The sequence below is a fragment of the Coptis chinensis genome, chromosome 8 (genome assembly GCF_015680905.1).
Source record: "Coptis chinensis isolate HL-2020 chromosome 8, ASM1568090v1, whole genome shotgun sequence".
In the NCBI taxonomy this organism is placed as follows: Eukaryota; Viridiplantae; Streptophyta; class Magnoliopsida; order Ranunculales; family Ranunculaceae; genus Coptis; species Coptis chinensis.
In genome coordinates this window covers 66,865,303-66,890,299 of record NC_141463.1, presented here as the reverse complement: position 1 = coordinate 66,890,299, position 24,997 = coordinate 66,865,303, and the positions used below count along the sequence as shown (strand labels likewise).

The following is a 24,997-nucleotide window of genomic DNA, read 5'->3' as shown; positions in this document are numbered from 1 at the left end:
AAATTTTGTACTAATAAAAAAAAATTATGCTGTGCTTTACTGAATAATAATGTTGTTCGGCTGCGCATTTCGTATCTATCTCTTACTTTATTTTATTCATAAGTACCTGTTATCTGTCGATATTATGTGGACTTCTGCTTACTCGCTTATTATATTTGTGTACTAATGCCATTTAATGACCATCACTTCTGTGCTTATTAAAAAACAAAAGATACAGTATCAAATATCATACATCTCAACAGGGGTAGTGACGTATGGGGTTAGTGTGTTGAGGTGTCTTGTTGCCGTTGATATGATGCAAAAGAGGATCTGAAAAGCTCCCCATCTTGCACGTAAACTTAGGATGGATTGTTATTGGTTCCTAGATAACTGGATTGCTTTACAGAAAATTAGTTTTCTTGGATAATTTCATTATTCATTGTTTCTGTGTTAATCATTCTAGACTTGTAATACCTCAGTATTACTCTCAATTGTTTTACATCATTTTTCACATTCTTTGTCAGGATTCAGAATGTCAGACTTCAAATTCAAAGCAGATCCGAAAAAACATGCCTGGGTGTTCAGAAGAGGTTGCTGAGACTGACTCCATATCCACGGTTTCTAATAATTCCCAAGTGGAAAATGGTTTTGCTTCTGAGTCTGTTGATAGAATCTGGACTTTGTCCCCAGAAACTGAATCTGCAACAAGCAACTCATATGTGAAAAATAATCCAGAAAGTTATGAATCTTCATCATTGTATGCTCATACATCACTCTCTGAGGTGAGGGATGATTCAAGTTTAACATCAGGCCGTGGATCATCCTGGGATCAGCTGAGAAAAGATGCTATAGAATTTGTTTCTCAAACGCTAAAGAGAGGGCGAAAGAACCTGTGGCAACTTACAACTAGCCGCATATCCATGTTTCTTTCTTCCTCTGCAGTCTGTTCCACGAGCGTACACCAATTTTTGAAGAACTATGAGGATTTGAACGTATTTATCTTGGCTGGAGAAACTTTCTGCGGGGTTGAAGCAGTTGACTTCAGGCAAAGATTGAAGACTGTTTGTGAAAATTATTTTGCAGCTTTTCACCGAGAAAACATATACGTATGTCAACTCATCTAGCTTTGCTGTATCAACGTATATTGCCTGCATCCTTTCAATGAATTATGCAATAGATTTATGTTTCCTTCGGTAGTAGTCTTCTTAATTAGACCCGTTTTACCATTTGAACTGCAATTTTTCATCATAATTTTACTATGCATGTCGTTGTTCCCAAGGTTCACTATGTAAACGGGTATTATATTATTTTAAAATTTTCTTAAATAGTCCAGCGAATGCTCTCAGTTGAAAAGTAGCATTTTTTTAGTGACCAATTATACACCTGCACAGAATGACAGAAATAGAAAATGAGAAACCAATGTACTAAGATCCATTTAATTGCAATCATCTGACAAAACTCTGCTCTTGTTCTGAACTCACTGAAGAACCACATTTGCAATCCCAGGTGTCTGTTGAGGTAATGATGGATTTAGAATGTGGGTTTACGGATGCTGGAAGCTGTGGCCAGTAAAAAGTTGAGGTTGGTGACTAACGATCCAACAAATTGCCACCTAGAGACCAAACTGAAAAATCAAACATAAGAATTAAAAACTTCAAATCTGGTTCCCCATGTAAACTCTACTGCCTTGCTACAAACTATTAGTTGTCCCAGAATGTGCTGTGGATCTTTCAAGTGAGTCTTTGAGAGCCACTTTTCTTTGTTATTGTTTGTCACCAATTTAGCTGGAAAAGTTATTAGAGTTATGGATATCAATGTGTTTCCATTTTTTTTGACATATGATGAGGGCCTTGGTTAGTCTTCTTTTTCTCTTGTCTGTTTTTCCAAATGTGGGTCAACCCTAGTTAGGATGTCTTGCTTCCATTAAGATGTGAGGGTATCTCTTACACGTGTTTTGTACTCTGACGATTATTTGTTTAAATTATTTCTTATCAGGACAAAGCTAAGGTCTTTGTATGTGTCAACTCAGTGTACATTTTAGAAACATGTCTATATAATTGAATTCAAGTATAAGGAACATGACTATTATTAACGTATTTTTCAGGCATTAAAGATGGTTTTGGAGAGGGAAACTTGGTTGAAAATGTCGTCGGACACAATGCAAGTAGTTAGCTTCGCAGGTCTTGTTGGTGATGGGGCACCTATCATTGTCCCAACTGATGGTAATTCTGGCAGAGTCCGAGCACTTCATTCCAGGAAATCACCTGACCCTGTTGAAAGTGGAAACCAGAAGAATGGCTTTAGTCGATGGGTTAAAGTGGAAAACCCATTTTTGATAAAGCTGACTAATGGATCCAAAGAGCATCCGAATTTTTCTTATACGGAAGCAATTATGCCTGGAGCTATTGAAGACAAAACCCTTGATATTTTACGCCATGATAACTTTTCTCCACGAAATAGTGACGTGAATCATATAAATGGTAGCAATGCTGTGTCAGAAGATGAAAATGAAGATCTTCTTGCTGATTTTATTGATGAGGACAGTCAGCTTCCAAGTCGGATTTCTAAACCTAATCATTCCAGACGCCGCTCTTCAAATTGGAATGAAGAAGATATTACCGCACAAACAGGGTCCTCACTTTGTCTTCTAAGGTGATTAATACCCACTTCTAAGTGAGTAATACCCACTTTGTCAGTCAAGTGGTCTACTAGACCCATCACATTGACACCAGCCACCGTGCCTTTTAACTGTTTTGAGAAATTCAGTGTAGTCCCACATGGGATGTTTAAAGCCTTATAGTATAGTATAAAAGATCATGGGTCTCTCCACTCATCACCAATTGTGATTGAGTTTGATGCTCATAAAATTTAAGTTGGCCTCAGAGCAGGCTATTGTATTTGGCTAGAATAGTCCGTTTTTCTCGACGTCGTCCAAATATGTTGTCCACGTGTTACGCTCAAGTAGCACCACACGTGAGAGGGCGTGTTGAGACTTGAGAAGTTTAGTATAGTCCCACATGGGATGTCTAAAGCCTTGCAATATAGCATAAAAGTTCCTAGGCCTCTCCACTCATGATCAATTGGTTTTTTGAGTTGGATGTTTAAGAAACTGCATAGGCTTCAAGATTCTTGGAATATTGAGTCCCATCATATTTTAGCATTGAAGGTTGTATAAATGTATTGCTTCAGGTTGATGGACAAGTATGCGAGGCTCATGCAAAAATTAGAAATAATTAATGCAGAGTTTTTCAAGGTATGTTTTGATGCATCTTGAGGTTTGAATTTTCTTTCTCAATCTTGATTAGTATCTCATAAAATTCTTCTATAGGGTATCTGCCAACTATTTGGAGTTTTCTTCCACTTTATATTCGAGACATTTGGTCAGCGGGACATAAATCTTAGTGGGAAAGTCTTCACTGATCCTTCAACATGTAAGTGCATCTTCCAAGTAAATTGAATGTCTAAGTTTTGACCAGTATATGTTCTTGTCTAAGGATATGAATTATCCTATTATATCGTTGCATTTTAAACTTTTGTTACACTATTCTTTGCTCAGATAGGCTAAAGGTGACTATATCTAGAATAACACAAGATTGTGACCAATGGATAAAGCCTCACAATGTTGCATTTTCTCCTTCATCCCCTACATCTGATGTGACTCCTACTAGTCCCTTCAGTGCGAATTTTGGGCATGCTCCAAGTATTTCCTTTGGACTCAAGGTATCGATCTATATTTACAAATTCTGTCCCTTCAACAATACATAACCCTCCTTTGTTCCCCATGCCTACTCCTTCACTCAGAAAAAGGGACTTCAATGTTATTGTTTTCTCAGGTTCTTTTATAACCTAGTTTTTTGAAATTAGTTTCTTTTCATAGAGCTTTTGTTTAGAATATCTTCTGATTGATCTGAGTTATTTTTAGTTACAATATAAGTAAACCACTGATGAAGTAGGACTTATCATAAAAGAACAGAAGAGAAGAAAAGTCGGTAAGGCCACTAATCATATGGTTACTAATCATCTTTCCTTTGTCAAGTGAGGGTTATTAATCAACTTACTCCCAATGCTTCCTGAATTCCATAAGGGGTGTCCAAGGGCCAAGGCTTATCAAATGAAGAAAAAATCGTAACGACCCATTTCATCCATGTGTCTATGTTGTCTCCTAAGTGATGTGGGACTAAGCTTTGGCAATACCTTCCTAAGTGACATTTGTATGGTTTATATAATTACTTATATGTAGGGTTTAAGACAACTTCCTAAGTGATGTGGGATTAAGCTTTGGCAATACCTTCACCAGCCATGGGATTGCATATCCAATATACCCGCTCTCCCCTTGGGCTATAATCTTGGACATCACTGTTCCACCACTTTAGGAATGAGTTGTTCTGGTTTCTGGTGTCATTTATGTGATGACCCACCACATCTATGTTGAAAAATTGCTAGTTTCTCCATAGGCTCGACTTGTAGGGAGGGAAATTTCTGCAAATATGAGAGGAGGTTCGCGGATAGAACATAGGTAGAACACATGTAGATATAGGGTTGAATAATGTCAACACTCCCCTTCAATGGGGCAAGCTGGAAATAAACTAAGGGTGCAAACGAATAGCTTTCGGTTTGGATATGCCTGTCACCATATCCGAATCCCAAAAGTTGTGATGACATTCGAATCTGGCTGACATAATTAATTCAAATCCGGCTGACGTAATTTATTCGAATTGGATATCCGATTCGATGAAAACACCAAACAGATTATAGGACAGAGAGTTGGGTTATGTTCATCCCTTCACTAAGACACAAATCAATTGAGATTTTGATACCAAAATTTCTACTAATTCGAGTGAAATAAATAATAGCGAGAAAAGACTAAAAATCGATCAGAAGAGATGGATTTTTGGAAAGGGAAAATAAGAGATGGAGCAAAGAGGTGACAAAGGAAATTAATGGAGAAAAGAGATCTACTAATCCAAGGGAGTCGTTGTGGTGCTATGGTGTGGTGATTGAGTAGTTGAGGAAGAAAGAGATGGAGAGGTGGAGTGGCTTTTGTAGAAAGAATGAAAGATGCCCTAGAATTTCACTTTTATTAAAACTTTGACTTTATATATCTGAAGAATAGCATAGCACCACCTAAGAAATATTATTATTGATAATTATTTGATATATCTGTTTTTTTTATATGTTTCCTTTTTCTGTAGTCCTGTTGTATATCTTGTTCTGATCACCACCTAAAGAAAGAAAAGTAATATCTCTATTATTTGTTTTTCCTGTGAGAAGAGTGGAAGAATGGACAGTCTCTAAAAATGTAGTCTTAACACGTGTTAATGACATGACCAGTTAAATATTTCTGTTGTATGAGCCAATGAAGATGTGAAGATTAGCAATGCTTCATTGTTAATAGGAAAACTTCTATGGTTTAATTTACGTAGAGTTTTTATTTTATTTTTGTTATTATTAATTGTTTCATCTGATAGTGATTCACTGTGTGTGACAGGAAAGATGTTCCGGAGCTGAGACAATTCAAATTGTTGTGCAAATATTGCATAGATCGAAATCTCATATGCAGTCGATGCTTCAGCAAAACAATGCAGCTATGGTTGAAGATTTCTATGCCAGTCTGGTTTGTTTTTTGATTTAACTGTTAATTTCAACCCACCACTGTGATTATTTCTCTAAGGATGTTTTCTTTAATCCAACCTATCAGCATTTTTTTATTATGTGTTAATGATGCAAAATTATCCTTTTTCAATAGATTCAACATTGTCCATGCTCTCTCCATCCACATTTTTTAAGGGAATTTTTCTTTTATTAAGTTCTCATTTGTTTCTACTTTTCCCAGGTGGATTCCGTACCAGATCTCACAGAGCACATTCATCGAACGACTGCAAGATCGCATCTTCACATAAGTGGGTGAGTTCATAATGACAGTAGCCAAGTTTCATTTGTTTGCAAATCTTTTTTTCTTAATATATATATAGCATATGCCATTCTAATTAACTTATATACAGGTTTAATGTATATGTATAAGGTTCTCACAACTAGTGGTGTCAAATTCAAATAATGACAGTAAATCTCGCCAAGGGCGGATTTTTAGAAACATTAGTTAAAAATGATAAAATCGAATGCACTTCATTTGTTTATTAGTCAATGATCAATTTTCATTTCATAAAATATTATAATAAATTATAAGGTTGCAAACTAATGCCATAAATCTTTTTTTATTTTTTAACATATTAATGTTAAAATATATTATAAAATTTTTTATTAAAATTATGTAATAAATGTTGAGGGCCTAATGATTATGTTTCGATAGGCCCTTTTTTGAGGGGCGGGTCAAGTTCATTCTCACAAGGGCCATTTTGACACCCCTACTCACAACAACTGCTTCATTCTTTAAGAATTTTTGAGGAAAAACTCTCTTGCATCAACTGGTGTCACATTTTTACTAAACTGGTGTTTCTATTTCTTTGCGATCATGCAAGGTTTATATCTATAAAGTGGACAAGTCAGGTTTATCTGACGGACATATTCGAATCTCTGTCCAATCACTGAAATGAGTAAACAGGACAGCGAGGGCATTTAGTGATTTTTCTCTTCATTTGATTGAGTTCATCTTTACCAATAATAATAGGGCGTTTGGTTATTGCTGGTGTTAGTCATTAAGTATGGTTTGTCTGTGTAGGTTTTGGATGGCCTAAGACAGGGCCATGGAAATGCATGTAATCATGTATGCATACTCGCAATTCCAAGTAAGGCCCCTTTGAGAAATGATGTTAGGGAGCATTTCATACCAAAAAAAAAACAGATACTTGAAGAGTTGAAGACTACTCATGTTTCTTATAATCATGAGTCAGAAAAAGCGTTGGTGCCTGCTAAGTTACGTAACTACAATGTTTATTGGTAGATTAAATACGGTGATGGAGAACTCTAGCATATGCCATGGAATGATGAAACTCTTACTCCTAGTATTAAGTCTATGGATCTAGAAACAGTATAAATCGAACAAAATCCAGTACTATCTTGAGCAGTCCTATAATGAGGAGAATTGTTCTTATATTTGATTAACCAAAGGAAAATATACATTTTGATAAACGGTTGAATATGGAAGAGATGAGGCCTCCGTGTTTTGAATGTAAATTTGTCTTATTCGTCCTACTAACCTTGTATAACTTGTAAGATACAACAATTGGATATAGGAGTTTTCGTATGATGCCCGAGTTTAATCTGGTTCTATTGGGGAAATGGATCTGGAGATTTGTGGATGAGCATAATAGTCTTTGGACAAGGGTAGTCAAGTCTAGGTTTGGAGATAATAATTTTGGTTGGGTTAGTGGTCTTGCTACTGGTCTAATCACGTGTGGGTGTTTGGAAAGGTAATCATAAAGCTTATGAGCACCTTTACGTACAGATTAGTTATGTGTTGGGTGATGGTGGTAGGATGAGATTTTCGGAGGATATTTGGTTGGGTGAGAGACCTTTCTTCTAGGTGGACCCGAGACTTTAAGCCATTTCAGTCTTTAAAATCGACCCATTTGTGATGCTGACTAATAATTGACTTGCCCTCTTGTGTATGTTGGAGACGATCCCTAATGGAAGACGTGATAAAGATTGTCATTTCTGGATTTGTGATGAGGATGGGAAATTCTCTGCTAAGTCTTTCTACTTTTCTATACCTAATTTTCCTATTTTTCTTATTTGGAGCTCTAAAGTTCCTTGTCAAGGTGTCTTCCTCTTCTGGTGTGTGGCACAGGATAAAATTCTTACCATAGATAACCTCATAAAGTGGAAGAAAATCTTTATTAATTTCTATCCTTACGGTTTCTCACACTCATCTACTGTAGTTTCTGTTGGGATGTTTGGACTTATTTTGTCAGTGAGTCAGAGTTGGTTGGGATTGCTTTTTTATGGGTTAGGGATTCCTTGGAGAGTTGCAAACTGTGGGCATTCCTCCCTTGTGCTAGGCAGAGAGGAATATGATACACTTTGAAGACATTGTCTTCAGTAGAGGAGGCCATCATCTTGATCAAAGGCTTGATATTTCTTTGGTCGAAGGAAGGTTTGGGAAACACAATAAAGGGATACACTTTTGGGATATTTGTGTCTGTTGGGAGTCTTTGCTTCACATGTTGTAATTAGTTCAGCTTTATTGTATTCTGTTTGTTGTTTTCTTTCTTTCTCTGTTTCTTTTTCTTGCCTTGTAATGGGATATCTCATTTTAGATTCTCTTTCTACGTTAATATATACCTCTTTGTCTATATATATAGGGGAGGGATCAGTATACCGTGGTTTTTTATACCATGGTTTACACTACGCCCCTTTACAAGATGAGTTAACAGCTAAAACTTTGTGGATATGATCTACTAACCATGTATAGCTACTCCACAAAAATTCAGATCATTTGGAAACCTCCAACCTAGTTAAAAATTGTTGACAACTTTGAGTTTTTTTTCACAAACTCCGATTTTGCAATCATCTTTTGGCATTGTTAAACACCATCAAATGAGTTGAAATTTTGTGGAGGTGATCTTCATGGTTTGTTGGACATATCCACAAAAAACTAGGTTCTAGTTCATTTTGTAGGTGAAGTTGTGGAGCATGGTATGAAAACCATGATACATTGATCTCTCCCCATATATATATATATATAGAACAATTGGAATCCTCACACGTTTTTAAGGCCTGGTAATGTGTCTGATAGTTCAACAAACATGATTAGTAAGCTTTCTTCAGTCTGATTGGCTGAACAATCAAATGTGTATGTGTGACGGTACCTAAGGAGCGCTTCAATTTAGAATGTCCGGGGTCTTTTATCAAAGTTATTATGTAGAAAAGAAATGAAGGAAACCCAATCTGAGCATATAATTATTTGGTTTGCAAATCTGTACTTGAAAGTTGTCCACTTGCTTGGTGGTCAAGCCTTTGCACTTTGGGCCCCAAGGTCAGTCCCAGCTGCAGTGGGAGGGGGTGAGGTGTTTTTAATTGTTTTCAGGTTAAATTAGGACAAGTTCTACCAATGAAACTAAAAATATGTCATATCTAACATTTTATTTACTCAGCAGAAGTTTTACACTTAAAAGTGACTCACATCCATGGGGAAGTAGTCAAGTAGGTAAGTTGATGGAAACACATAATATCTCGACTCATTTGAAGGATTTATTATTGCAAGTATTTCTGATTAGCTTTCAGTAGCACCTGTTAAATATTATCTAGGAACTATTGAAACGAATTATAGCTGAAAGTGAGAATGCAATCATGTGGGGTATTTGGTTGGAGCGCAATAGGGGCATCTTTGAGGGTACAACTATGGGGATTCATGAGGTCATATCAGCCATCAAAGGGCTTCTATGTTATTGGAGTAAAGTCTACATGGACCTTAGAATTATTCAGTTTAAACAACTTGTAGCTGGATGAGAGGATATGTACATTGTACAGAGATTCTTGACTAAGGGTTCCTTTTGGTTTTTTTTTCTTAGTCTTACTTCGTACTTGTAGGTTTATCTCAGTCTACTTTCTTTGATTTAATAAAGTTTATCTCTTTACTTATCAAAAAAGATAAAGAAAAATTATAGCTGAAGGCTTTTGACATTTTTCCTTTGCATTTTGTAATTTTATCTGCACAGACCAGTTTGGGTGTGAAATGTAATCTTGAACTTGACTTTCAATTTACATTGTAACTTGTTATAAGAACAAACTCTTGTTACTTTGTGACCCAAAATAAAGAAAGAACTTTTGCGTTGACTATTTGAGAATATGGTGAGCACAATTTATGTTATATCCCTAATTAGTAGAGTAGCAGGTATGTGGATCGGATTGCTAATGCCAAATGGGAGCTGAAGGATCTTGGACTAGAGCACAATGGGTTAGTGTCCTTGGATTTACTTATGGTGGTTCTAATGCACTTATTTCTTTCTCTTTCTTTCTTTTGACAAGAAAACTTACATTGATCTTGATTATTTGTTAGTCCATAATACTTCTATTTTTGATGAATTTTTTCTTTTATTGTAAGGAAATGTTAATGTTTACTTAATCAATGTTGCTTGAAACATTAATAGTGATCTGCAGTGACTGTTTATGGAAAATATTGATACATGAATCTAGCATTATGTTGGCTGCGGTCAGCTATTCTCCTGTAGTCTATCTATATTTCATCTTTCTTTTTCTTGATGCCTATTTTATTTAGCTTTCTATGAATCTTACCATTGGATTTGTTCCCAGATTTTACATAAAATATCCAGTCATAGTGTCCGAAACGCCTAAACTGAATTAGATCATCTAGATAATGTTCATATATATATATAAAATATACCCCAAAAGACTTGTCTTTTTAACTAATTGCAAAAGACAAGCAGCTTATATAAGCTGCTTGTCTTTTGCAATTAGTTAAAAAGATAAGTCTTTTGGGGTATATTGATTGGATAGGTCCTTTCAGCAAATTTTTTTTGAACTATCGGGTCCATATAAGCTGCTTGTCTTTTGCAATTAGTTAAAAAGATAAGTCTTTTGGGGTATATTGATTGGATAGGTCCTTTCAGCAAATTTTTTTTGAACTATCGGGTCCACTTTTGACATTTTAGAAACATTTGATAATTTCTTGTATTGAACATACCGTCTTTGTGTTGGTGCATTGACCTTCTTGTGTTAATGTTTGGCGCTTAGGGTGATTTGCTAATCAAAGCACGAGATTAAATTCATTTACAGTTAAAAAGGCTAAGTTGGCTTTGATAATGCGTCAAGATGACCACTTGGCATTTGTCCAATTGGCTTCTGATTACATTAATATAAATACCTTTTATTGATAAAAAAAATTAAGTAAAATGTAAAATAAAGCATTGCGATGAATCCTGATGTGTGTCAGTAGCGAACTCGAAAAAAAATAGACTACTATCAAATGTAAAGATGCCGCTGTTTGGGTTTTGGAGGTTATTCAGCTGATATTTTACTCGGAACCTAACATTACCATGGAAACTACACTAACCAAAGCATATTAGAACAACATTGAAAGCAATTCCATTGTATTAACAATTTTACAGTCGTCACCTGGATAAATTCCAACTTCTATTACACAAGTTTTATGCTGGGTTATGTAGTACACTTGCATGTTCCTGGTATCAGACCGTCATTATTGGTGTCCATATTTTATGTTTATTGTATATATTCATATTTATTGTTCTATGCTAGGTTACACTACTTAGCGTAAAGAATAATGAGGTATTGAGGGTGATTTTGTGAAAATTCTATCAAAGTTGCTTCTCTCTTCTCATCTATAATTTTGGCTGGGTTTTGATATTGGCGCTAGTGATTTTGTGAAAATGCTATCAAAGTTCTATTCTTGATAGAGACTGATGCACAAGATACTTTACTAGGTTGGTCCACGTTGAACTAGACAAGACTTTTTAGAATCTTATCTTATTATTAAATTGCTATTGATGTCCAATGAAGATACGTAATGGTTTTTGTGACTTTGTTGGTACTTTTAAGTTTTAACCATTGCTATTTATAGTGCATGCAACCTTGTTAACCATTTGTGTCTTCACTACATTTGTCATCGTGTTTGGACATGTTACTTCTGAAGTTTTTATTATAATGACGTAACATTATCTGACGCAACGATAGGTACGTTGATTTGTTACTGGGAGAATTTAAGCATTACAAAACAAGGCTAGCACATGGCGGAATTCATAAGGAGGTAATGTTTTCTACTACACATTTTTCAAAAAGTAACTTTATTAACATGGACACTTCATATTTTTAAAAAAATCCTTGTTGGACAGATAGACACACACACATTGCACATACGGTTTCAAACTAGGGTTTCTTGTATAACCTAAAGACTAAAAAAATAATATATTAATATAGTTATAGCTCCATGGTATGCCACTTTCATAGTTAATTATTTGTATGGAGGCAATTTGGAAGTTCTTGTGCCCAAGAATTAGTGGTGTAACTAAAGAATAGTAACAGTTAATTAGCTGTGTCTCTATGTTCTACTTCATGTAAGTTGCCGTGTTGGACACTCTGCATCCGTGTTAGACTCTGACACACGTATTCATTTCAATATGACTTGGCTTGTTTTGATTGATAGTCTCTTATGCTAACACTGAACTGATGGGTTCAATATGAAGAGAAAATTGGTCATCCCCAATTTCGATTCTAGGACCACAGTGCGACCGTAATTTATATTCCCTCCTTAAAGCACTAATTTCTAGTGTTTAGGAAGGATTTATGCCTAAAATCATTCCTTCACTCAAATGCTATTTGAAAACCCCTAAATAAACACATACAAAACAAAAACTTTCGCTCCAAAAATGTGTTTTCTTAACTTAAAAATGAATTTCATCCATTGCGGATGAAACTCTGGCCTACTAGTCAAGCCTTGGGAGGATAGGTAGAAGGTCTTTGGTTTGATTCCCACCTTCACTGGTTAAAAGAGTATTTTAGGGTTTAGGAAACAAAATTTATAAATATAGAAAGTAAAAACAAAAAAATAGTGGTTATGCATCCATCAGTGGATGCACATGCACAATAACACTCGGAACATGGAAACTTCTACTTGTAAAATGAAAATATTCTCTTTATAATAGATTTTCACTTCAAAGTACAAATCCGACAATGTGGATGCAACATGCGTGCCAGGTTAACTGGATGCGACACATCCAAAGTTAAAGTTAATACGATGTAAAAGGATGCTGCCATGTGGAAAAGAAACACCTAAAATTACCCAATACCCTGGGATTTTCCCAAGGTCCATAGCCACGTGTCACAACCTGTTTTAAAGTTGCATTATAATGTGTAAAACAGATCCCTTATTGTTGGCCCCAAAACCTCCTAGATTAGTGGACACGTGGCTGAATCACATTGGCAGATTGGGTGTGTAAAAAGAGGTTAGATTTTGGTTTCTGACTTTCTTCCTGCCAGAGCTCCAATACAAAGGAAGGGATAGAGAAAAGAAGTCTTTAGCCCAAGGAAGGTCTCTATTAGATAATTTATTTAGTGTGGCATGTATGGTGAAACTAATTTGAAAGAATGATTTTACTTATAAATGAGTTCTTTCTTGATCTTTATATTTTCTTTTTCTCCGTAACATTGATCTTGAACTTTACTTTTCTCTTTTCTAGTTTCTTTTGCATGATTTATTTGAAGTTACCTGGTTTGACATGTGAACTTGTAATTTATAGCTTAACTTTTAAAAACTATACCAGATTCAAGACCTCCTTTTAGAATATGGACTTGAAATTGTGGCTGAAACACTTATTGAAGGCCTATCGCACGTCAGGAGGTGTACTGATGAAGGACGAGCTCTAATGTCGTTGGACCTTCAGGTTTTCTTCTAAGATTATAGCACTTCTCACGTTTGTTTCTCTTTATTACCCACCCTGGTTTCTTCACTCAGTTGTGAAACTGAGCTTCTACCTTGACTTTCATGCAGGTTCTGATCAATGGCCTACAACATTTTGTCTCTATAAATGTGAAGCCAAAGTTGCAAACTGTTGAAACTTTTGTTAAGGTGAACTTAGAATATTTGACGTTTCTCATTACACCTTGTTGAATTCTGTTTCTTTAGAATAAGCAATCCACATTTTCAGTTTAGCCGTAAATAATTTGTGGTTATCTGTATCCCTCCTATAATCATACATATATGAAATAAGGCAATAGGCAAACAGAGAAGTGTGAAGCAGTTAAAATATGAAGTCACTTCTGTACCTCATCCCGTCATATGTAGTAAGGCAATAAGTCTATAGAGAAGTGTGATGCAGTGGGAACAAGGCAATAGTCATTGATAAAAGAAGTTTGGTGCAGTTAAAATATTAATTATGACCCACTTGGAATGGGTACCATTTGATTTCGAGACAATAGCTCAAACTTACAGCCTTCTTCTCTGAAACAGGCTTACTACCTTCCAGAAACTGAGTATGTCCATTGGGCCCGCAGTCACCCGGTAACTATCTCCATCACATGATAAATCTACTGAACCTTCCCAATTATTGGATATAGTTGTTATATATCCTATACTTGTTAACTTGCAGGAATACAGTAAGACTCAAGTAATAGGGTTGGTCAACCTTGTTGCCATGACAAAGAGCTGGAAGAGAAAAATAAGGTTAGAGGTGCTGGAAAAGATCGAAGCCTCTGTAATTTAGTCACTCATGTATGGTCCTGGCGTATATAATGTCATTTTTGTTTTACTTTCCTTTTGCTTTTTCTTTCTCAGTTTTTGTTTCCTTATAATATATATGGGTAATGTAAGTTTGATTACACCCACCCAATTTAAATAGAGTGGGCTCCATGTGTTTCAGTAAAAATTTTGTACGTTTTTCAGTGGTGCGAGGTATATATATATATATATTATTCTTCCTTTTTTAATTTTTACGTGTACATTATACCTTGTCACAAGTCTTTGGATGCTATAAGAGGCAAATATCACGCAAGTCGCAGCAACGTATGCTTCCCAACTAGAATAAGTACAATCTGTACGTTACAATACCATCTATACCGAAAGTTACTGGTAGAGAACTCAAAGAATGAAAGCTGTTATGTTAGTGGTTCAGGTTACAATACTTATCATCCTGGTTGGAAATATTCTAGTGAAAACCCAACTGGTGCTCTTTGAATTTCGAGTAGGCCTATGGGCTGCAGCTATGGAGCTCTACTATTAGACGGCCGAAGTTGTTACCTTACACAGTACTCTCAAGTCTCACCAACGTGCACTTTGGGCCCAGATTTTGTAATACCTTATAATTAGGCATTTAGACCTTCAATACCAATCGATGGGGTCTATGGGAGGTTCCCAGCTTAGTAACGTGAGATTGTAGGTTTATGCTGCTGAATTGACGATGACAGTGCAGTGTAAACCATTAAGCCAATACTATTCAAAACTAAACTAATTAACTAGATGAAGCCTACAGAAACACCCATTCTGGAAAGCTCCGAAGGGTTATTAGATGGCAAAAGTCATCCTCAGATTGTGCACCCCAAAGTTATAAAAAATTGGTGCTTCTACGCTCGTAAAAAGCTTGGACCTGACCCATTTGACACTACTAGTCATTACCCTGAAAGACTGATCCCTTTCGCCTGGTCTTAAGATGAGCTCACACCAAGGTACTTTCTTTTGTTTTGGGGGCATGTTAAAAGAAATTTCAAAAAGATCCGTAATTTCAGACCGAGCCAATTATTATGGAGTATGGGAGGTACAAGTTCTTTAGAAGAGATGCAATTTACATATTAAAAGCCATGAAATTATGCACACAAATACTATCACGTTGAAAGCAATGAAATAGATTAGAAGAGTTTTACCTATAAAAACATTGGCCTACGCAGCCAGACAGCCAGACCACCCTTGATAAAGAATGTTCATATTTTACAAGGAACTTTAAGCTGAACAGGTTTATGACAACTAACAAATCAGAGTGAAAAATGGAAAGACAAAAAAAAAATATAAACAAAGAAAAAATACAAAAAGAACTGTAGATTGTTCTAATTTTATCAGCTCAAATGTCAAGAAGCTGGGTGGTGCGATATGGATGAGACAAGAATGCTACTGTTTGAGAAGGGTATTTTTCATATATCATACAGTCGATAGCCTCAACCAGAAGATGATTTCGCAGCAAGATGAACGAGTGCCTGCCTGTGATACACCGCTCGAAGCTTCTTGTGCTTTTGTAGAAACACATTCAGGTCAATCTCCTTCTCAAGAAGCTGCTTGTGAAGAGTCTCGATTCCTCTTCGATTTTATTCATGGAATCTGCAAAGAGAAATCATCACAAATTAGAAATCTCAAGGAAGAATCTAAAAGCAACTGTACAAAGGAGCTATATGAAGTAATTAACCAACGAGGAATAAACCAAGGAACTCTAATGACCTTGTAACTTTTGCAGACGAGTTGAGGGAGAATAGAACTTCAAATTTTCTTCTTTCTGCCTCTGCAATTCATTGAGTTTTTCTTGAGCAGCAGCAAGTTCTGTTGTTCTGATAATCCTGCACTGTGAATTGAAAAAGGAACCAAAGTTATCATAATGACCCCAACTTCTGATCTTCTTGGTAAGCACAATGGAGAAAGGACTTGAGAGTGCTCACCTGATTTCTAAGTTCCAAGATGCGTGGCTCCTTTTCCTGGTTTTCCCCTATTTCAAAAATATAGTAAAACACGTGTCAAAAACAACATCACTGCAATCTATCGGGTAAATTGTTTCATTTTGTTAACACGTCAAAATACTCACTTGCAAGCTGCAAAGTTCCCTTCCGGAGTTCATCCCGTAACTAATAATTTAAAAGAAAACAGAGATAAAAAATTATGTAAATGTGAAAAAGAAAATTAAGAAGTGATCCAGAAAAGAAAGAGTTCAGTATGGTGGAACCACAGTGAAATAATAAATGTAATGTGCAACTCACATTGTTCTGGATTTTTACTTGATCAAGTGAAAGCAAGAACTGATTGTACGAATCTTTATCAGACAAGAGTTTTCGCAACTCGTCCACACTACAAGGCATTCGATACTACATATCAGTTGAGAAATTACCTATAATATATACAAGATAAAACTTTCTATAACAAAGTCGAACACTATAATCTTTGTTTTAAGAAAAGATATAAAACTAAAACATGTGGGCAATAGATAAATAAAATTACTAGTCTAGAACTAGGGGCTTGGTCTTGTGTAATTTCTCAGACTAAAAAGAGATCTGTATATATGTGGTTAAGAAAAGTCCAATTAACATTCGATACCTTCTGTCCTTTAAGAGATGAATGATGGCTACGGCTTCAGAAGGAGAAACAACTTGCCCATACGACGATTGTGATTGTGAGAAATCAGATGGTCTTGGGGCATTAGTAGTAGTACTACCCGGTGTAGATGGGCGTGAGGAATCTGATGGAGAATACCAAGAAGAAGAAGATGGCCCAGGAATTTCTTGTTGCTCTTGAGAACCCCTGCAAATAATAATAACAACAATCTTTCAAATTTGAAAATAAATTTAACCAATCATCAAAAAACAGTAAAGAATACCAGAAGGATTTGAACATGGCTGAACCCGGATCAAGAGACAACCCCTTTCTAATTGCTTGATATCAAGGATGGGTTTGTTTTTTTTTATATTCTCGACTGATAAATTGGTCTAAAATTCCTGATATTTTGGTCACCTTAAATACCGATATTTTGTCTGAAATATCTACTACTTATCGACAGGTTATACCAAGAAATTGCCTAACCATTTCTCCTCGTTTGTCAACAATCCATCTATCACTCGTTTTCTTAGCGAATAAGCTATAATGAGAGTTCAGATTAGAACCACAGTCATATATGTCTCCTGACTTTTAGCAAAGATATGATTGGAAATTATTTAGCCGACTGATATGGACTATGTCAGAATTTTTATTTATTAATTTATTTTTTCACTAGAACTAATTTCTATTCTAAATAGGTTTCTGTTATCCGAGCGGAATGGCACGTGTGTGTTTGTGTATCGAGTTGATCAGTAGTGAAATGAGATTTACATTTGAATTGATGTTCATTGATCGACAAAAAAAAAAAAAAGAATGTCAATAGACAAGAGGTAAATGATATCTTCAAAGTTGGAATTCCTTTAAAAGTTTAATGGGACTTGTTCATAATTCCGGCACAGTTTAACACCACATTAGAACGTCTAAATCAGTAGCGGACCAAACATCTTATATATGTTTCAAAATGTGTCTTGTCAGTTCAAAGTTTATAGGTTCAAATTTCATGGAGATTTGTGAGGGAGTAATATTCACATCTAATGAATATCAGGCACGCGTCTAGCATAAACAGAAATATCCTATCGACCTCATGTCTTCGTCCTCCGAGCTCGCTTTATAAGCAACTCGCCTCATGTAGGTGGTCTACTTCAGCTCGTGATACAAACAACGACATCATTGCCCGATCTAAGATGTTTGTCCTAGCAGCTCGCTCCAGGGTGACGCAGGTACAACAAACGATCTCATGACATCATCCTTTGTCCAGATCCAATCATTACCAAGGCCATACTTGTACAACCCTTACCACAATATACCTAACCATCGCAATCATTCCCCATCATTACGAAATTCCTACTAACTCTAGCCCTACACGCATCCTTGATCTCAACCACACATCTGTACTTATCAGTACACGTGTTTTTGCGCATATCTGCACGCACAACAACTATAAATACCATCTGCATGAACTACGCCAGACCTGATTCAACTCTCCCCTCCAGAAGTGAGAGCTTGATACGTAGGCAGTTCGCTCAAAACGAACTCGGTTTTTCCAATCTACTAACCCCTTCTCCTCCACTTTAATCACATTTATAAATTCCAGACTAATTCACACATTTACATTGGCGTCGTCTGTGGTATCAATTTCTTGAGAAACCACTTTCCATAAGAAAAAACCCTCAAGCCCACGAAGCATGGCAAGCCTCGAAGCTCAAATCCAGAGCCTAGCAAATCAACTAGGTTCAATGAACGAGCACATCACCCTGCTCAGGCAGGAGAATGTTGCAATACGAGCACAAGTGGATCGCGCAAAACCCAAATGGTGCCATAGCAGAGGACGGTATCAATGAAGTTAATTAGCAGATTAACGAGCTGTCGCAAAGAATCGATCAGAGTGTAGTCAAGAAGGACGCCCACCGATCGCTCAAAAATGCTAAAGACGCATCGAAGGCCCCATTTTTACTACTGAGGTACTTAGTAAACCTTCCCCTCCGGATTTCATCCAACCACGCTTTGCAATGTACGATGGCAACATATGTCTTGGTCAACACGTGGCTCACTACATTTAGAGCCTCGCACTTTATAGTGCCCAAGAGTTCGACCATCTCCACTACCGCTTGTATTTCCTGCAAGCCTTAAAGATGGCACTCTCGATTGGTTTTTCTCACTCGAGCCCGACTCGATAAAGAACTTTGAGAATCTCACCAATCTATTTGCTAGCCAATACGTCCACAACAGGCGTAAAAAAGCCGACCTAGATTCACTTTTCTAGCTCTCACTGGGCAAAGATGAAGACATCCACGCCTTCTTAGGTCGGTTCAAAACCGAACTGCTATGCATGGAAAGCGGCCTCAAAGAGTCATTCGCCACATTGGTATTCACCAACGCTTCCCGTGTACACAACACAGCGCTCTCCAGATCACTCTTGAAAGAACGTCCAGAAACTCTAGCTGAGCTGTATGCTCGAGTAGACAAATATATCAAGCTACAAGAAGGCCTGAAACGGGAAGGCCTAACTGAAGAACAACAAGTGGTAGCGATATCTGACGATGCCCCACCTTCTAAGAAGCGCCCCGCATGTAACGCACTTAACTTCGAGACGTAACGCACCGCACCGCCGTGAGTTCGGTTTGCTACCCAATCTCCCGCTATATACCGAGAAAATCAAGAAAGCCGCCTATTACTAACCTCGCGATACGACGGCCTTTAAGATCGACTAGGAAAGCCATACTACGCCTTCCATAGAGCAAAGTGTCATGACACCAACGAGTGTTGGGGGCTCAAACACTACCTCCAAGACCTCGTCGAATCAAGGTATATAAAGCATTATGCCAATATAGCCGATGACGACTTGCACCATAACCTCATGGCTTGCAGAGAGCGTAGCAGATCTCCCGCTCGCAACCATGGCCAAGCTCGCTCTCAAACAAGGGGACGTCCCAGCGACCGATTCCATCATGACCACCGTCAACACTCATCTGATAGAGACAACGACAGGACGATCAACATGATCACCTTCCAAGATGATTATGTTACGTCCACTAGGGGAAAACGCAGACGAGTAGGCGCTCTCCAGGAAGTTTAGCAGTTCTCCTCGCAAGCCTCACCTGCCCCACGTATTTCAAGTCACAGTTCTGGCGATATAACTTTCACTGAGGCCGACCTCAACAAGGTTTGCCTCCCCCATAATGATGCCCCGTTGTCCACGCCGTAATTATCGACCGATACAAAGCGCTGCGGTTGATCGACCTAGGTAGCTCCTATGACATCTTGTTCTATTAGACCATCAAAGAGATGAACCTGCCCAGGTTGGTCTTCATAGATCCAATTGCCCCTCTCTATGGATTCAATGGGTCTCGAGCTGACCCAATTGGTGACATCATACTCCTCGCTTCCATTAGATCCGTGGAAGACAAAGTCAACACACATCAACACACATTTCATAATGCTATCTCGATATCCACTCGCCCTTATAATGTCATCCTAGGGCGCCGTTGATCCACCAAATGCAAGCAATACCATTAACACTCCATCAAGTACTCCGCTTTCCCGGTCCCGTCAGGTATGATGGAGCTTTGCACCGGAACACCAATTCCTGGCTTACCATTCGCAATCAAATCCTCAATAAGAACATAGAAATTGGGGGGCCAAGTCCATTCGACCAAAAGCTTAACTCGCCAAAGATGTTTTCACCAAGATGGCCAAAGATACTTCATCATCGGGGGGCTTTGTCAAAAAAGTCAACCCCCAAGTTAGGACCCCAAGATTCAAGAAGAGTCGCCTAGCCCCGTTGTCATGACCACGAATTGGGGTCGACCCAAACGGTCTCCCATTGTCAAGACCCTTTTGAGGTCACACCAAAAACATTCCAAGCCCATGCACGATTTTGCCAAGATCACCATTCCTCTATAGTCTAGAAATCATCAAATTAAACCACCAAATTTCAAATTTTGTCATTTACAATTGTTTAGATCAATTCGTTATTTGTTATTCATTACCAGATTTCAATCATTGTTTAGATAAATTGCATAAGAATCGATGTCTAGTTTTAAATCAATTCTAAAGCAAGCCTTGATGACGCTTTGATCTTTGTTAAACTTAGCCGGATAATTATTCCATTCTAGAACTAAAGAAAAATCGGAGAGAGTGAACCTTCAGGAACCTAAGATGATCCCAAGTTTGTTCTATCTCTCATTTCGCTATTCGTGCTAACCTTGACCCTACCCCTCAAGGCACATCTTGTAAACTTTTATCATTGAATAAAAACTTGATAAATTAAGCTCGTATTTAAGGTTTACTTTACGTTTTGACATCGATGTTAACTTTTTATAGATCCTAGTATTGCCTAGATCATAATTTAAATGTCAACCCCAATGCTAGACCCGGTTTTGTCCTAGGAAGGAAGTTATCCCTGAGATTTCAAAAAGTAATTAATGATGAGATCGACAAACTCAAACAAGTCGGCTTCATCAGAAAGGCCGACTACCCAGAATGGATCGCTAATATAGTAGCAGTCCCCAAAAAGAATGGCACCATTCGCCTTTGTGTCGATTTCACCAATGTCAACCAAGAAACGCCTAAAGATAGTTTCTCTCTACCATGAATCGACTGACTTGTGGACCAGACTTGTGGCCACGAACTCCTGTCATTTTTAGATGCATACAGTGGATACAACCAGATCCCATTCGCAGAAGAGGACCAAGAGAAAACTTCATTCATCATTGAGCAAGGAATCTACTACTATAACGTCCTCCTGTTCGACCTCAAGAATGCTTGCGCGACCTACCAACGGCTCGTCACTGACATGTTCCAAGACATGTCAGGTGACACCATGGAAGTCTATATAGACGACATGGTGGTCAAGAACAAGAAAGCGGTTGATCACCTCACTAAGCTCGAGCAGGCGTTCTCTAGATTATGCCGAACTCAGATGAAGTTGAATCCCGAAAAATGCCTTTTTGGAGCATCCTCTGGAAAATTTCTTGGGTATCAGGTATCATAACATGGAATTGAGGCTAATCCAGACTAGATCTGAGCGTTCTTGGAAATGCCCGATCCAAAGACAAAGAAGCAAATACAGAAACTATTAGGAATGGTGGTAGCTCTTAATCGATTCATAACGAGAGCGTTAGACAAATGCCAACCTTTCCTACAAATTCTCAAAAAAAGGGAACAGTTCTCATGGAGTGACCAATGCCAGCAAGAGTTCTCTACTCTAAAAGAATACCTAACAACTTAACACCACTTGTCGTGGCAAAACCAACAGATGGTGAAACATTGGGGCTCTACCTCGCGGTCTCTGACTTTGCTATCAATTCAGTTCTCTTCAAGGAGGACCAAGGGTCAGAAAAGCTAATCTACTTCACAAGCAAGATGCTAACACCGGCTGAAAATAACTACTCTTACATTGAAAAAGCAGTACTCGCATTGTTATACTTTGCAAGGAAGTTCATGCCTTATTTTCAAGCACATCCACTCAAAGTACTCACCGACCTCCTACTGAAGAAGATCATTCTCAGAGACAACAAGACCACTCGTATGGCGGTATGGGCAGAAGAACTCGGGGAACATCACATCAAGTTCGTCCAGCAAACTTCTCAGAAAGGACAGGTCGTTGCTGACTTCCTAGTAGACTTTCCTATTGACGACCTAACCTGGGAGCCAGAAATAGATATCCCATCCACCAAACAGCCAGATAAGTCAGCCTGGTCACTCTTTGTGGATGGTTCTAGCAATCCCGGAGGAAGCGGGATCGGAGTCGTCCTAGTGTCACTAGATGACATTATGGTTGAGAAAGCAGTTTGCATCGATTTTGCGACCTCTAACAATGAGGCGGAGTACAAAGCTCTAATTATGGGACTTAGAATGGCACTATAGCTCGGTGTCAAGGAGCTAAAAGTCTTTAGTGACTCGCAACTGGTTGTTCGCCAGATTGCTAAAGAGTACACTACCCATGAAGGTAACCTTTCTAAATACCTTCACGTTGTTTATCAGTTACTTCCTTCTTTTAAGACAACCACCATACACCACTTCTTGCGTGACGAGAATCGCCACATGGACAGTTTAGCCTATCTTGCTACTCAAACACCGAACTGCGCCCCTAGACAATTATTTATCGAAGTAACTAACCGACTTGCTTACCAAGATGAGCACGTCCTAGCAATCAACGACTTGTGCCCACTCTCTGACATTTAGATGTGTCAAACCTGGATGCAACCCATCATAGAATACATCCAACATGGCACAACCCCAGAAGACCGTACCAAAGCCAGACAAGTTCAATATCAGGCACGTCGCTACTGCATGGTAAACAACAAACTATTCAGAAAGTTTGTAGGCGGACCTCACTTGAGGTGCATAAACCCAGAACAAGGTCAGCTGATTTTTGTAGAAATCCATGAGGGAGAACGCGGGAACCATGCTGGAGGTCGCTCTTTGGCTCACAAAGCGATCTCCCAAGGTTACTTTTGGCCATGAATGCAGATCGACGCCAAGAAGTACGTACTAAAATGCATCAAATGCCAAACATTTGGCCACAATATCATCCAGCCAACTCGCGAATTAATCGACATTGCCAGTCCTTGGCCTTTTCACATGTAGGGCTTGGATAGCATGTGACCATTTAGCCCATAAAAGAGCACCGGATTTAGATTCGTCCTTGCTGCCACTGATTACTTTACCAAATGGGTAGAAGCAATCCCTTTAGCTCATGTCAAAGAGTCACATGTCAGAAACTTCATCTGGACTCACATAATCACCTTATTCGGTCTACCTCACACACTGGTGATGGACAATGGCTCACAATTCAAGGGGAAAATAGTCAAGAAATTCCTAGCAAAGTGGAAGATCGTTCATGCATTTTCCACTCCCCAGTATGCCCTAAGCAACGGCCAAGTAGAGGCCAGCAATAAGGCAATTTTGGAAAACTTGAAAAAGAAGATTGAAAAGAACAAGAGTCAATGGCCGAATTAGTTGGAGAACATTCTCTGGGCCCACCGAACTACAGCTCGTTCCAGTACAGGCGAATCACTGTTCTCACTATGCTATGGTACAGAGGCCGTTATCCCTACTGAACTAACAGTCACCACGACTTGGTTAGAGCTCATCGAATCTGGGCAAAATGACTCCGTTCTCGCTTGAGAGGTTGCCTTACTGGAAGAACGCCGTGACCTAGCAACCATCAGGGTGGCATCTTATTATCAGACTCTAAAGAATTGATACAATAAGCGAGTCAATCCTCGATCTTTTCAGCCTAGTAACTTAGTCCTGAAAAAGACTAAGGATGACTCCAAACTGGCACCAACATGGGAAGGCCCTTACATAGTAGAACGGGTTGTTGGCAATGGAGCCTATTGGATCAAAACACAGGAAGGTAAAGTATTACCACGTCCATGAAACACTTACTCTTTAAAGAAGTTTTATCAATAAAGTTCTTTTTCATTTTTGTTGCGTTTTTTACTATTATTGTTGTTACCATGTATACACGACTCTTCAGTATCAAAGCTAGTAATTACAATCTCCAAACACACGCACAACTTGCTCTCTACAGTTCTCACTAGTTGCTGACCTACAACGCTAGGCTCAACGCAGCGAGAACGTTCTCCGTGAGCAACACACTTTCTTAAGCTAACACGCTCACTCGAGCTCATAGGCTTCTTAGCCTCTACACTTCTTACTAGTTGATGACCTACAACTCTAGGCTCAACTCAGTGAGAGCAACACGCTTTCTTAAGCTAACACAATCACTTAAGCTCATAAGCTTCTTAGCCTCTACAGTTCTTACTAGTTGATGACCTACAACTCTAGGCTCAACTCAGCGAGAATGCTCTCTGCGAGCAACACGCTTTCTTAAGCTAACATGTTCACTCGCGCTCATAAGCTTCTTGCCTCTACATTTCGTATTTGTTGTAGACCTACAACCCTAGGCTGCAATGATGAAGTGACAAAACAATATGTACAAGTAGTTAGACATAAGCAAAATACATGCATTCCATAACGTCTAAAATTTGAACTGCCTGAACTAACTCAGGATACCAGTTCATAAATCCACCGATCTGCTAGGTCTACCCAGAAATCCAGATCGGTCTGATTACAAGTTTTTGAAACTACCGAACTGCCACCTACGGGGAAACTAGTTTGTTCAGTATCTTTGCAACTATAAAGAAAGGTGAACTGCCCGGGCAAGCCCAAAAAACCAGTTATATTGTTATACTACCAAGTAAAAGCTGAAATCATGAAAGAAAATTCAAAAGCAACTGCACAACTTCTACCAAGGAAGAAGACATCCAACAGAAATGGTCAAGCATCAGGAGTAAT

General features: G+C 38.2%; 2 protein-coding genes across 8 annotated transcripts in view; one reads left to right on the top strand and one right to left on the bottom strand.

The window, feature by feature from the left end:
• LOC147482536 (coiled-coil protein) overlaps positions 1–14,334 on the top strand; it is a 30,523-nt gene extending 16,189 nt beyond the window's left edge. For 3 of the 7 annotated variants that reach the window (XM_086580715.1, XM_086580718.1, XM_086580720.1), the window contains 13 exons: positions 504–1,085; positions 2,084–2,631; positions 3,169–3,232; positions 3,308–3,410; positions 3,536–3,699; positions 5,468–5,593; positions 5,813–5,883; positions 9,767–9,832; positions 11,587–11,659; positions 13,173–13,292; positions 13,400–13,477; positions 13,859–13,909; positions 13,998–14,334. In XM_086580715.1, coding sequence (XP_086436841.1) covers positions 504–1,085; positions 2,084–2,631; positions 3,169–3,232; positions 3,308–3,410; positions 3,536–3,699; positions 5,468–5,593; positions 5,813–5,883; positions 9,767–9,832; positions 11,587–11,659; positions 13,173–13,292; positions 13,400–13,477; positions 13,859–13,909; positions 13,998–14,111 — 2,160 coding nt within the window. In that variant the 3' untranslated portion in view covers positions 14,112–14,334. Of the gene's footprint in view, positions 1–503; positions 1,086–2,083; positions 2,632–3,168; positions 3,233–3,307; positions 3,411–3,535; positions 3,700–5,467; positions 5,594–5,812; positions 5,884–9,761; positions 9,833–11,586; positions 11,660–13,172; positions 13,293–13,399; positions 13,478–13,858; positions 13,910–13,997 lie in introns of all 7 variants that reach the window. The other 4 variants (XM_086580716.1, XM_086580717.1, XM_086580719.1 and 1 more) reach the window with 2 other exon arrangements.
• An 896-nt stretch (positions 14,335–15,230) lies between these two features.
• Positions 15,231–17,131, bottom strand: LOC147482535 (vacuolar protein-sorting-associated protein 37 homolog 1-like). Its single transcript, XM_086577062.1, is given in 8 exon segments — positions 15,231–15,686; positions 15,689–15,712; positions 15,830–15,950; positions 16,045–16,091; positions 16,188–16,227; positions 16,360–16,447; positions 16,694–16,897; positions 16,974–17,131. Coding segments are annotated over 8 exon segments (675 nt in total). The 5' UTR covers positions 16,991–17,131; the 3' UTR covers positions 15,231–15,552.
• Between the last annotated feature and the right edge of the window lie 7,866 nt (positions 17,132–24,997).